Genomic DNA, 15,078 nt, shown 5'->3' with positions numbered 1-15,078 from the left:
TTAAGAAGTTCAACGAGAGGCCATTTTTTGCTTTTTGAGGCTATATCAAAGATGAATTCTAATTGAAAGACAGAGTTATCGATCTGTAATATAGAGTAGTGATCTTTACCCTCACAGGCTTATTATACACACACAATTCTTTCGCTACATCAGCTCTGGTTTCTTAACTTTCTACAGCTCTGCTGAAGGAAAAAATCAGAGGGGGGAGAAGGAAAAATGGATTTAATGAAATCTGCTTGAATTAAGACACGAGAAGATTACAGGAGGCTCTAACAAAGTGTGACTTGAAAGGGATAAAAAACAGGACAGTGACCTGGTATTTCGGAGAAATTAAAGCAAGCATTCAGGTCGGATAAGGAATTAAAAAGGTCCGAAGGGATGTGAAATGGGCAAAGATCGACTTCAAACGGAACAAACCGTTTGACAGTGCTTCATGTAGATTATGTAAAGACGTGTGATATTAATGGAAAGTTTTTAAGGTTAAACTTTTAAGCTGTAATATTATAGAGATATTGAGAGGTCATCTCTATATTTCTAAACTAAAGTTAGGATTCTAAAATTGACTGCTTAAATATTTGATAAGTTTACTCTTCTGGACGGAGTTTCTGACCTTGATTAATATTTGCCAGATAATTGTGTGTGAGAGTATATCTCACGAGACGGTTTATAATAGTCTTGGTGATAGAAGAAGCTTTGAGAATTTAGCAGTATTGAAATGCTTGTTGGAACATGCAGTAACAATTATTTCACTTTATATCATATTTTTTGAAGAATTATGTTCATGGATGACCTATTAACTATCCTCAGTTTTGTTTGAGATATTTTTGATTGCATTTTCATTGCCGCATTTATACAAAATAACATGAATCAGTGAGAAGCATTCGCTTTCATATGAAATACAACTCACATATACACGCACACACAATATAGAGATTGTATCAATATAAGTTTAAAATAGGAGTCTATGCCATAATGGCCAACTTATTGTGAAAAGAAAATCACAGCTTTCATTAGGATCAACGCTTTAAGAAACTGTGGCCCTGAGGAGCCGGAGGAGGGGTTGGGGGGGGGGCGAGCTAGGGGATAGTGAACATGAGGCCGGTAGGTCCGTCAGTTTTGTGGAAAACCTCAGAATAGAATAATGTGCCCCCTTTTCATAAATTAGAAGTGTCCTATTGTAAATGAAACACATACAATTTGTGTCCTTGTGTTATATATACTTAAAAATATTAACCTTTTCTTGAGCAACGATAATCAAAATGCCATTAAAAAGTGCCCTTTGTATGACACAGCATGCACAGGGAAACCATTTTTGTCGAGATATATATCATTTGATTTTGAGGCTTGTCCGTGAAATCAAATTTACATATTCACCTTCATTTATAGTGTGGACATCATTAGCATCATAATGAATATTCTGTTTTCCTGTTGTTGTTGTTATATGCAAACAAAGCACGAATCTAGGGTAGCCTGAAAGTGAACCCTCGTTTGGAGGTCCCTGGATTTTTGGATTAATACTGTTGAAAATAGGGGACAACGTAAGAGTTTTCTCGAGCCTCGAATATTTTCATATTATAAATAGTTCATTTATAAAGAAAAGGAAAAACAAAGTCAGGAAGAAAGACGAAGACTTAGTCAAATATTGTGTGCAATAACTCAGCTGTTTGTGAGAACAGTATTGTACGGACTGCTCTCGTTTGTAAAATCATGGAGCTATCTGTTTATAGCTCCATGGTAAAATCAAAGATACATATCTTCATACTATTGAATGTTGTTATAGCAAGGAAGCCCAGAACGTCAACACATCTATAATAAAATTAACCAAACAAAAGGAGAAGTATAACTCAAAAACAGCAAATTTTTTGAGCCATTGTTAAGTGAGTGTGTTCTACACACAACTCAATTTATAGTTGTTTAGCAGTAATGAACATGCTAAACATTTATATGTATTTGTAAACATAAAGGGGTTCCTCCCTATGACATAACATTTTTACGAAAATTCAGATGTGTAATTGAGGTTGAAAGTGTCTATTTTGAAAAAACAGAACAAATTTGAAATGATTGAAAAATATCAATATTTTTTCAATTGTGCGTGAGGGTACGTTAGAGATGTTTACGTTATGTTCACTCACAGTTTATTGTTATTAAGATGATGTAAAATTTTGTACTTCAATTTTTGTGTTCAATTTTTGTTCACAAAGCAAATGAATGAACGAATAAATGAGATGCAAATGAGATGCAAAAAGAAAAGAGAAAAGGGAATGAACACTGCTGTTTAATCCATGATTTTAGTTAGAATGTGTACATTGATGATGTGATGATAACGTCACTAAAATTTAGCATATACGTCATCACAAAAATGAAGGAAAAGCATATTTTCTGTTAACAAGTAAAAACGAAGAAGAAGATAAGAGAAAAGAACAGGCCTAGGATAACGACTACACTGATACAATTAAAAGGCCGGAAAATAATATTAAATACAAACCAAATCAACCTATCTAAAGTATCTTTCATTTCAAACCTGTCAAGAATATTCTGGTTCGTATTAATTGATTAATGCATGGACTGCGTGATATATATTAGTATTAATATGTAGCGTGGAGGAGTGATTGAAAATATCGACAACAGATTAATTTGATTGACTTCGTGCTGCATGAGAAGGGTGGATAATTAATTGATTGGTTGTCAAACAGCTTCCTTCAGCCCGGGAGCCTCCAACTAAGCGGCAGCTCCCATGTAGCCTTAAAACCCTCTATAAAAACATGGAAAAAGAGAAAGGAACACAACACCATCAACAAACATCAAACATATGCCTATTAGAAAAGATGTGTAACATATATGCGGTAAAGGATTGAAGGTTGTTGTGAAACATTGAGTGAAGTCTAATCGTAGGGTGCCCGTGAAGGAGAGACAGGGTAATGGTTTTATGTTTGTTACTTTTAAGAAAAGGAATTTTTATACCAACGACGAAAATGACAGAAATGAATGTGTATTTTATGGCCCTCTTTGGAGGAGAGAAAGTGCACGGCTGCCAGGACGCTACAAGATACAGAATCCATGCTTTAGATTGATATTGATCCTTGGGTACGAGTCAATGTGATCGATTCTTCGTTTGTTTCCATAAAACCCTAATATATAGCATTCACACTGCAGGCAGCTGGTATACATGCTTCAGTTTCCTGATTTACTGTCTCCTTTTGATGCAGACAGGACGTTGCTGAAATACTAACACCGTTGCACTGTCAGACCTGACAAGGGGTGTGTGGCATGGGCTACTATCCCGGGGCTTGGGGTCAATTAGCGGGTCTGGGATCAATATGCATGGGCCGAGAACATAAGGATAAATTATGTTTGATTCCCAACAGCTTCAAAAAGGGGACCGCTGACATAATGGTACCTGGGCCCAACCTGGCTCTAAGAGCCCTTGTAACCTTAGGCAGCCTAGGTTAGGCTACCGAATAAAATGTTATGATCAGTGAGACAACGTTGGTAAGAAATACTTAACTCTTCACCTACTGACTCCATTATAGCATAGGGGAATAGCTGGTCTAGGTTTATAGAGTTTAGGAATCAAATCTTCTTTTACCTTAACAATTGCCATGTGAACCGTTAATGTTCCATAATCCCCATTTAGCAAAGTTTAATTTTCCGAAAAAAAAAATTAACAGAGGGGGTCTTTCTAAATAGTAAAAATAGAGTCCCAGTTCAGCTTAAAATTGCGAAGCCAGCTTCACTCGAGTAGTGGTGGTTGACATTCACCTTCGCTACGACAATTGTAAAATAAAAAACTGTCTGACATCGATAGGACACTGTGACGTCTGTTTGTCTCAGCACTTATACTTTTACTCCCCAGTGTCTACTGTACCATCGTGCGGTAAATGTCATTAAGTTTGACTTCAACACACTTTGTGTCTTTATTCACACGATACACACAGAGAACACGATTTGGGGGTCAAGCCACCACAAATTGCAACAGAAGGTTTCTCTTCGATTTCGGTATCAAAAAAGTCCCTAGAATAACAAATAAAAAGTCTAGAAAAATCTATGCAGGCGAAAAGTGAAAATTCAAGATGGCCGCCAAAAATTCAAAATGGCCACCAAAAATTCAAAATAGCGGATATGAAATTCTTATTTCCGCCATAATTTGACTTTTATCATCCGTTTTGCATAATTTCGAATCGGGAATGGGGGTTTTCGACACAGGAGAAGACACTCATACCGGAATTAAAAAGGTTTCTGTCAATTTTGTGATTTGTGGGCCAAATGGCTCCCAGAATTTGAGTCAACTACCGATTTTTCGGGGGTAGGAGGAAATGTCTCGTTTATTCAAATCTAGGAATTGTGATAACCCTCAATTGGATTCTGGGGATGGAATAGAGAACCGGGCCTCAATGCTCATGCATTGCCATCATACATTGCCACTCCCCTCCCCCTCCCCACCCATTCAGGGCATTTCGCGTTGGGGAGACACTCGAAAAATAAACCAGATCATGAGTCTGAATTCGATTTGTCAGCTTGGAACCTATGGTTGGATTACTAGCCCAGCTGGATGAGTTATAAATAATTAAGGCTCCCCTCTCGGAGGCTACCATGGGCCCTCAGCTATGCCCCAAAGAAATTCCCCCTCCCTCCACATATACACAATCCCAGATTGGATTCAATAAAAAAAATATATAGGGGGAATATAAGGGGAAAGCAGCAAGTTGGGGTGTTTGAAAAGTACTACTGTAAATCTTAAAATGTTTGCACAAAAGGAAAAACTGGATCGTGCTTTAAATCGGTAGCATGTGCTTTTAGGATTACAGTAAGAACTGAGGATATGTGTAATCCCAATAAATCAAAACAACTGGATTTGTTGGAATGACACATATCCTCAGTTGTTACTGTAAACATAGTAACACATGCTACCGATTTATCAGATTTGTCAGCACAATCCAGTATTTGCTGTGGTACAGCTCTTTAAGATTTACAAATAGTTACTGTAATCTCTATGTGAATCCTCTGCCCTATTCAGCCCAAATAAATCAAACTCTGTACCAGTCTGTTCATTTGACTGTACATACCTGGCGAGTATTCGTAGTGGGGTTTTCCGTTGTTTTTCTTTCGAAGACTTTGGCTAAATATCCTACTGTGGCACACTTGTTGCATTTATGTCTCAAACCCCCACTCGTGGTGCATGGCCTTTCCCTCCATGAAGATAAAAATGTGTTCTATTCTGTGGTCGCTGGGTTTGCATTGCATTTTACGCCACTTTTACTACTAGAACGTAACCACTTTATCATTAACGTTCTTGTCTGCCATTTCACAGGCAAGAGCAATTTCGATTTCTTTGTCGAACCTAAGATTATCCTGCAACAACAGCTTTCTCTGGGTTGCCAGATTACCTCGACCACAAACAAATCTCTCCTGTAATGCTTCTGAAAGAAAGGATCCAAACTGACATGTAGATAAAAGTGTCAGTTCAGAAGTGTAGGATGAAATGGTTTCTCCTCTATGAACTTTCCGGTGAAACTTAAATTGTTCGGCTGTAAAAAAAGAGGAGGGGGGGGGGGGGTTGTTAAGTGGTCTTTTAATGTTCTGACTGGTCCATCGTAAGACTTATCAGGCGAACTATATGGCATTAATAAAGTTTTTAATAAGCCATACGTCTTAACTCCGATAAGACTAAGAAATACTGCAACTTTCTTATCGTCTTTGACACTATTTGCCAAGAAGAATTGTCAGTGTCTCCATTCATTGCTTGCAAAGTCCTCATTGGTTGAAGCAAATTATTCAAATTTACCAATCAATACCATCATCAAACAGAATAAGAATCTAAAATGTTGAAGTCAAATCCTCGTCGCCGATTCAATATACTGGTGTATGGAACATGATGTATATATATAAACGTGGGTAAAACTACAAAATCTGAGAAGAATTACAGTAAGCGGACATTTTATTGAACTGTTTTGTACAAGAGCATAAGTGAACAACTGATATAGAATGTGATTTAATGTAAGAACAAAGTACTTTGTGCATGTATGACTGAGATGAATCATTTTTCTAATAACTGCATGTAGAAGAGAATCACAAACTTAGTATAAACTTGAAAAAATGTTTAAGACATTCTGAACAATATACTGTACATCCACTATAAAACATAAATGAAACCACGTATTATCAACTTAACTGCCATAGCATATTTTGGTAAAAAGCTGACGCAATTTGCCAGATAAATTCACAACATTTAATAATAAATGAACTTATAAAGCGCTAAAATCTACGAAGTATTCAATAGCGCTGTACAACCCTAATAGAACGCCAACTTGAAAACAATGAGTCTTCAAACAAGACTTGAACTGACTGAGAGTGGGAGAACTCCGCACAGATGTGGGCAGACCATTCCAGAGCTTGGGCCCGGCTGATGGAAAGGCACAGTCGCCATAGGTTTTCAGCTTAGTTCTGGGAACAGTGAGAGTGAGTGTATTGCTAGAACGCAAGGTATAACGAGTATTGACCTGGAAGGACAGATCGTCTGACAAATAGGCGGGTGCCATTCCATGAATGCACTTATACACCAGGAGCAGTACTTTGAACTTAATTCTGAATTCAACAGGCAACCAGTGCAAAGAATGGAGGATACTCAACGATGGTGTGTTGAAGTCATAGCAGTCTACAACAAGCCTGGCTGCGCTGTTCTGCATACGTTGCTGTCTCTGAATCAGATACCCTGGAATACCATGGAGCAAACTTTATACAATTTAATCTCATATCCTCATTTCAAATCTGTGATTGAGGAAATATAAAACACACGGTAACTATATATAGTGTCTGCCGCGAGTAGTTTCCGCCACTGATCTATATAATCCTACATCAAAGGTAACATCATATAAGGTTCGCATCGTCAAAAGTATAACTCCATGTGAGGTACGCCTCGTCTATTTATGACTGTATGAGACTTGACGAAACATTTGCCTTTACTGCCGACTTCGAAGTTATCTCTCACTTCGGGTCGCAACGCCAAACAAAGTCAAAAGAGACTGCCATCCATAATATAATGTTTTCCCTTAACACATTATTGGTTGAAAATGGACGAATACATGTCTTGACGTACTCTGTACGGATAGACTTGTTTTCCTGCAAAGCACGGTGAGTCTTTGGCGGGTTGCAACATTTTTGCATATTACTAACGCTTGGGACTGCGTGTGCTATGAAACCAAAACGAACATCTGATAAGTAATTTATGTTTTTGTTTCGTTTCTCTTCTTAGCCCCCCCCCCCCCATCTGTACCCCCTTACAATACGAAGCCATTTCTCATATTAAAATTGAGTCATAAATGTACCATTATCTGATGAGTCAATGTTATCAAAAGGATATTATGAATAAAATGAAGCACAGGTAATGACCAATTAAAAATGTACATTCGCATCCTAGCATCCTAAACACATTTGTATATATATATAAAGTCATGCATGCGCATTGGCAATATGTCACGTCAGCTATACGTGGAAATTTCCCTTTTAAAATTACGCCCGACATACAAAATTTCAAAGTATAATAATAATAATAAACATTGACATTCGATATAGCGCAATTTCCATGAAAAAATGCTCAAATGCGCTTTACAAAAATGTATAGGTAATGTTTATTCTTTGATTTCGTCATAAAGGCCACCTACAATATCACTATTATCCATTGTCGATGGATAAAAATGTCTTGCATATTCTGTTGTTTTAGTTGCAGCTGTGAAGAGAGGGGTATCTCTTGCAATATCATATTTCTCTTTCTTCGAAGATTTCCGAGAACAAAACCACAATAAGGAAATAATAACTAAGATTAGAACAAGAACAATAGTTATGAACACAATAACCCAGACTAGGTCAATGTATATACCAGAAGTGACCGTTGTTCTATGAGAATTATTATTTGGATGAGTGGTGACTGATGAAGATGTAGCGATATGGAAAAATTCCTCCTTCATCGTGGAAGTCGATTGACTATTTGCTGTCTCGTTTATTAGGATGATTCTCGTCTCGCATAAGTTGTTGATTCTGCAACTAATCCAGCATCCATCTTGTGATGTCTTTATGTTTAACAGCCCTGATCCTGAAAAAGTAAATATTCGTGAATAATTAAGTGTTGATTTTAGAAGAAAAAAAAATGTTTTTTTTTTAAGCGTCACTCCAACTATGGAAAACAAATTTAATTAATTTAATTTACAAGACGTATTCTATATTCATAGTTTAATTTCAAATATGTTATTAATTTGATATTTTGAGTACCTTCCAATATTCTATTATTTGCAGTGAAACACTATATAAATACATAACATTAAGCGAGAGAAATATTCTGATACTGTTATCATATCCCAAAGCGATCCTTATTCTAGTTTTCCAATCCCATCACTAATATTTAAGACTAACACCTTAACTTTAATAACTACAGAACTTTAAAAACTACATAACCTACTTAAACTGCATAAACTACATAACCTACCATAAACTACATAACAACTTTAACAACTTCATAAAAGTAAACAATTTGCTTGACACTGTTCTTCACTCTTGAACAGTTGAGCATTTTTTTTACCACCCCTGGGTAGGTATGTATCCAACCAACTTGACAAAACAATTTGTCCGTATCCTATGTTGGGTGAGTAAAATATTTTACCCAACTTTTGTAGAGTTCTGCATCGCATCTTTGTAAGTCTTTTATGTGTTAAGATGTTTATTTTTCATTCTTCTTCTTAATTGTATGACGTGAATCACACATATATTCAATGTGTTTAACATGTATGATTGCTGTCATCATACTTACTGTTTTTGCAATTAGTATTCAGCTTTGCAACTTCGCTTACGCATCTGGCTGTGATATTATCATCGGTGTTAACCTTTACTGTACGTACTGCCTCACCAGAACTGTTATGAAATACCTGCGAATGCAAACAGTGATTCGATAATCATTTCACCTCACATATCGACCAACAATCATGAGGAGAGTGGACTGTGTTTGTGAATAAAGGGATCGTGACAACATGTGAACAACTTTCGGCCACGGTATTGGTGATTATTATGGAATCATAAAATAATTTAGTTAAAATAGACAGAAATTAGTCATGTAAGCATCGTCAGTTACTTTAGATTCAAAAAAAAAAAAAAATCAACTTATAACGCCCAAGTTTTACCTACCTTTACTTGATCATTTTGAGTTAACTCTAGTTGACACGAAGCGTTTGTAATTTGTAGTTTAAAGCATTTCACCTTATCTGCTCCATTCTCATACTGACAGCTACAGTCATAGATACCAGCAAGACTCTCATGAATGTTATTAATATGTAGAGTGGTGTTCATTATATCTCTGTGGATGATGTCACTGACAGAGAAACTCTCTCCGCATTCTGAACACGATCCTGCATACAGATATTTCACAGGACTTGTACGGAATGCCCACAGACCTCTTACACAGTAGGCCTGTAAATCACAGGACAAGGTTATGTTTTGTCCATGTACTCCATAAACAAATTCGCTATCATTCTTATGAATGTAACCATCACAAGTCTCGACCCCTTTTCCAAGGCAAAGAACAAATCCAAGGATAATAATTGTTTGCAAGACACTCCTGTCCATTTTCGATTCTTCCTGTACTTAAATTGGTTGATGTTTACTGCATAACGGGAAACAATCTCGACTTAAAATGGCAATCAATAAATTAGTTAAATAAGTAGTAAAATAGTTACACTCAATCATTTGGCATATATACGAAAGGTTAGGCTCATATATACCGAACACAGTTGTAAGGAACAAAATTATGTAGCTCTCTGTTAGGATAGAGAGGTTTAAAACGTTATTTATAACAGGCTATAAGACATCTGACAATTGGGAGTCATTCCTGATACTGAAAGTATTACATCGAGGCACCACTAATCACTGTTATTATATAATAAGATAGTGATAGTTAGTCACCTGTGTATCCTTTGTAAGGGCAAGTATATACCATACTTAGATTCCATGTTGTAGCCTTGATATTTTGTGCAATGTTCGGTCTATATCAAGTTAATGTATTTGTCCAATAAAGCCACACCCACTGATTACGGTAATTACTGCATTTGGATATGTAGGCGTATTCATCACACTTCTTGTCCTTTTTCTTTCGTTTACAACATTATGGTAACCCCCAAAGACATTAGAGAAATGAACGTCGCAATAAATGAATGGCCGTATACATGCTATAGATAGCTATATTATATATATATATATATATATATATATATATATATATATATATATATATGTATATATGTACAAAGGCATGCATGCGCATTGACAGTATGTCACGTCAGCTATATACGTGGAAATATCCCTTTTAAAATTACGACCGACATACAAACTTTCAAAATATATTCATAATAAAATTGACATTTGATATAGCGCAATTTCCATGAAAAATGCTCAAATGCGTTTTACAAAAATGTAATAGTAGGCTTAGATTAGACTACAAATAATGAAAATAACAATAAAAGTTTACCCAAAGACTTCTTTCAACATAGAGGTTATTTAACTTAGCTTTAAATGACTTAACAGAAGTGGACTGTCTGATTGTGATATCCGTGTTGTTCCATAGACGAGGTGTAAACACAGAAAAGGCACGATCGCCTGCTGATTTGAATTTTGATCGAGGTTCATTTAAAAGATCGAGAGATTTCGAACGAAGCTGTCTAGAAGGTCTATGATCGACAATCATGTCCCGGATGTATTGTGGAGACATGTTGTACAGTGCTTTGTAGACCATCAGCAAGACCTTGTTTAGCACGGTGATTCCAATTATGAACACCTTTCTCTTTTCTTCTTCTTCTATTGAAACACCATTGCTTAACAAATACACACCATGCAGAGAGTCAATACACACAACACGGCAATTAATGACTGGTGGTTTCGATCTCATCTGATTCAATTCAAACAATGACAGGGGCGGATCCAGGATTTTGAGAAAGGGGGGGCCGACATCCCGATGGTAGCACTTTAGTGATCTGCGTCCTAGGGGAGGGGTCAAAAAGGGAGGGGAGGGGAGAGGAGGGGGCCAAAAATTTCCAAGGGGGAGGGGGACAACCCCTCCCCTTGGAAATTTTTGGTTAATTGTGAGTGCTTAGATGCAAAATGGTGAAACATTTCGCCAAAAACTAGCAAAACCAGAACGTTGCAGACACGCTTTTATGTGCACATATTTTCTCTCGATAGACACATATTTAACAACGCTCAACAGTGCATGTACAATGGGTACACTATTATTGCGTCGATTCGTTTTTTCTTCTGCGCGAAAATTATGACACCAGATTCACCCCAAGAAAAAACATAAAACAAGATATATTCAATGAGATAATTATGATATACTTATAAATGAAAGGGGGGTGTAGGCGGTTTTACACTATCTAACGCAACGTTGTCGCCAAGAACCTGAAGTATTTTTAAGGGAGGGCCCGATAATAAGCGGAAACGGATCACCGACCGAAAAAATATCGGAATTTGTGGACTATTTCTTGCTTCCTATTGTATTAAAACAAAGCACCTATGTGAAAGACACAAATCACATTCTGAAAATTGTGGAAGCCACCCCGTTACCAAAAGCAGTAGTACTTGCTACACTCGATGTCGTCGCCATGTATACCAATACTCCCCAAGAGGAGGCATTAGATATATGTCAAGAAGTCTAATGAAAAGGCGGAAAAAAAGCGAATATGGAATAAATAAAATATCTTCCATATCCATGCGCAAACTAATTGAACTTATTTTTAACAAGAAACTGTTTCGAGTTCAATAACCAATTCTATCTACAAAAGATCGGTTGCGCCATGGGTAGCCAAGCCTCTCCAGAAATCTGTGATATCGTCATGCATAGACTGGAAAACCAGATTTTACCGACAGATAATAAAATCTTAAAATGGCTCCGCTATAGAGATGAAATTCTATTGCTTTACGACGGTTCACCTCAGGAACTTGAACAACTAGTAAACAGGTTGAATGAAATTCACCGCTTCTTAAAGTTTACGGTAGAAATATTACACACCGAGGTAACATACCTAGATTTGAAAATCTTCAAAGGTCCAAGGTTTGAAACCAATGGGTTATTAGACACCAAAGTCTACACCAAACCCACGGAAACCTTCCAATACCTCGACAGAAACTCTGCACACCCACTTGCCACTTTTAAAGGCTTCGTTAAAGGGGAAGTCTTACGATACGCACGTCTATGTAACAATGAGACTGATTTCTTACAGAAATAGAATGCGTTCACAGAGAAACTATTACTCCGTAACTATAAGAAAGAGGAAATTGCCTCAGCCACGAAAGGCATAAAATTTGAAAACCGTGGGCAATACCTCACTACCAAACCTAAACAAAAGGAACCACCAATGGTGTTCAAGCTTACCTATACACCCCATATCAAAACCATGCATTTGAAAAATGTACTTTTGAAACATTGGCACTTAATCTCGCAACACGCGGACAGGGGCGTAGCGAAGTTTTGTTTGTTGTTGGGGGGGGTGTGGGGATTTGATTTGCCGACGGATCTGGAAGTGGTGACTGAAATGGGGGAGGGTTCTAAGGGGAGGGGGTGTCCCCCTCCCCTTTGGAAAATTTTTAGTTTTGAAACGTCCTTAGATGCAATCTGGTGCATATTTTAAGTCAAATTTGGCACCGTAGAATTTCCATTTCGATATTATTTTTATGGCAGTCGGCAGAAGAAGAATAAATTGGGACCAATTATCGAACTGTGTTTTCTCTTTTACCGATCGTTGAAATAGTGAAACTTCGTGATGAAAATGTTCAGAAAACTTCCCGGTAATGAGAAATAACAACATTCATTGATATACAAGCGAGAAACGTTAAATATTGTGTACAATTCGTGAGCCGTGTCCTTAAGTTTTGCACGGAGAACGAATGAATTCTGCGATGACGTCATTCTGAACAGAGGATAATAAAAACACGTTGTCACACGATAGCACGACTCATAGGCTGCGGCCTATACGGAAGCCTTTAATTCCATTTCTTTCACTGAGTTGCTGGCGAATCTGGCACTCGTCTAGCTGAGCCTGGCTACAGTAGCTATACTGACGGCCGTGACATTATCAGTTATTTGCCGAGAGGTTTTTAACTTGCAGGCGTCGGGTGATTGGATTGGTGAATGAGTTTATCAGATGAAGAACTGGAAAATCGAAATAACCGATAAAGAAGCTCCCGTTCTCCTTTTCTCTATTCAGCTTTCCTTCTTTCTTCCCCTTCCGCTCTCTTCACCTTTTCTCCTTTTGCCGACAGACCCAAAATTTGCCGAGAGCGACCAAATTATTGGGGGTGTGACACCCCCACACCCCCCCCCCCCGCTCCGCTCGCTACGCCCCTGCACGCGGAATTATCCAAACCGTTTCCAAATGAACCGATTCTAGCCTACAAAAGGGCCCAAAATCTCAAAGATTTACTTGTTAACTCAAGGTTTCATACTAACGAAGAATCAGCTGACTCTCAAGTTTCACACGAAGCTCTTTTAGATGCTCTTATAGCTGCACTATGAGTCCATAAAAACTCGTGCACAGAAAATAGATGAATTTTGAGAACGAGACGCCCAGGCCGAATATAAAATATTCAAAGGATACTACTGATGAAGCTCCTCCTATAAAGTTTGAAAGCAGAAACCGGTCTAGTTGGTCATAAGAACCTACACTAATCTCTCCTACTATTAACAGTACACTCAATTCACCTAATAGGTGCAATTACGTTTCACCACGAGGAGCATGCTATAAGTTCATGTTCCTCGGGCTCTCCCTTAAAAATACTTCAGGTTCTTGGCGACTACGTTGCGTTAGATAGTGTAAAACCGCCTACACCCCCTTTCATTCAGATAATTATGATATACTTGCTAACTGTGCATTGATTTTCCCTGACAGTAATAGTCAGCACTATAGTACTGAGCCGTATCTAATTAATACGTGATGTCGCGTAGGCCTGATAATTGCCTTAGTTTCAAATTTGGAATAAAAACGATCGCGTTTCAGGGAAGAGCAGCGGATATATATTAGGCTTTTCTTTCACCAAGTTATGCCTATTAGGAATTTGAAGTACTCCCACACAAAAAAAACGCAACTGATTTCCAAAAAGGGGGGGCCGGGGCCGGGTCGGCCCCCCCCTGGATCCGCCCCTGAATGATGTAACGTTGCAGTAAAGTCGCACACAAACACACAATATCTCATCGTGCAATGAATTTCAAAAAAGGGGGCAAGAACTGTCTTCTCGATTTTGAAGTCAATAGACTATAATAACAAACTTAAATAAAAGTACCTTTCATGAAAGTCTTTTTCTTCCTTTGCTTGAATCATGATCACTGTGGTATAGGTAATGTTTATTCTTTGATTTCGTCATAAAGGTTACCTAAATTATCTCTATTATCCATTGCCGATGGATAAAAATGTCTTGCATATTCTGTTGTTTTAGTTGCGGCTGTGAAGAGAGGGGTATCTCTTGCAATATCATGTTCCTCTTTCTTCGAAGATTTCCGAGAACAAAACCACAATAAGGAAATAATAACTAAGATGAGAACAAGAACAATAGTTATGAACACAATAACCCAGACTAGGTCAATGTAAATACCAGCAGTGACCGTTGTTCTATGAGAATTATTATTTGGATAAGTGGTGACTGATGAGGCTGTAGCGATATGGAAAAAATCCTCCTTCATCGTGGAAGTCGATTGACTATTTGCTGTCTCGTTTATTAGGATGATTCTCGTCTCGCATAAGTTGTTGATTCTGCAACTAATCCGGCATCCATCTTGTGATGTCTTTATGCTTAACAGCTCTGATCCTGAAAAAAGTCAATATTCGTGAATAATGAAGTGTTGATTTTTAGAAAGAAACTGTTTTTTAAGCGTCACACGCCAACTATGGAAAACAAATTTAATTTACAAGACGTATATTCTATATTCGTTCCGATGTATTCACTGCTGAGAAAATTAATGTCTAAAATGTCGTCATGAAAGTGTTCATGTCTATCAGACTAAATTCTTCATTTATCCACGTATTCATTGTAACAAATAGCAATATAGAGTGCTTA

General features: G+C 37.5%; 1 protein-coding gene across 1 annotated transcript; it reads right to left on the bottom strand.

Annotated features, from left to right (window-relative positions):
• Positions 1 to 7,292: 7,292 nt before the first annotated feature.
• LOC139965342 (uncharacterized) lies at positions 7,293 to 10,936 on the bottom strand. Its single transcript, XM_071967591.1, has 3 exons — positions 9,169 to 10,936; positions 8,798 to 8,912; positions 7,293 to 8,086 (listed from the first exon to the last, which is right to left on the bottom strand). Exons 1-3 carry the CDS (start codon positions 9,604 to 9,606, stop codon positions 7,626 to 7,628), a joined length of 1,014 nt encoding a protein of 337 aa, XP_071823692.1. The 5' UTR covers positions 9,607 to 10,936; the 3' UTR covers positions 7,293 to 7,625.
• Between the last annotated feature and the right edge of the window lie 4,142 nt (positions 10,937 to 15,078).

This window comes from Apostichopus japonicus, chromosome 3, assembly GCF_037975245.1.
Source record: "Apostichopus japonicus isolate 1M-3 chromosome 3, ASM3797524v1, whole genome shotgun sequence".
Classification (NCBI taxonomy): Eukaryota; Metazoa; Echinodermata; class Holothuroidea; order Aspidochirotida; family Stichopodidae; genus Apostichopus; species Apostichopus japonicus.
The sequence above is the reverse complement of the archived record's forward strand: the minus strand, read 5'-3'. Positions and strand labels throughout refer to the sequence as shown.

Excerpts from the sequence above, each read along its gene's own strand:
- LOC139965342 (XM_071967591.1), bottom strand. The coding sequence starts at position 9,606 with ATGGACAGGAGTGTCTTGCAAACAATTATTATCCTTGGATTTGTTCTT. Across the intron at positions 8,913-9,168 it reads CTCAAAATGATCAAGTAAAG|GTATTTCATAACAGTTCTGG; the intron begins GTAGGTAAAACT and ends TTGCATTCGCAG. Across the intron at positions 8,087-8,797 it reads GAATACTAATTGCAAAAACA|GATCAGGGCTGTTAAACATA; the intron begins GTAAGTATGATG and ends TTACTTTTTCAG.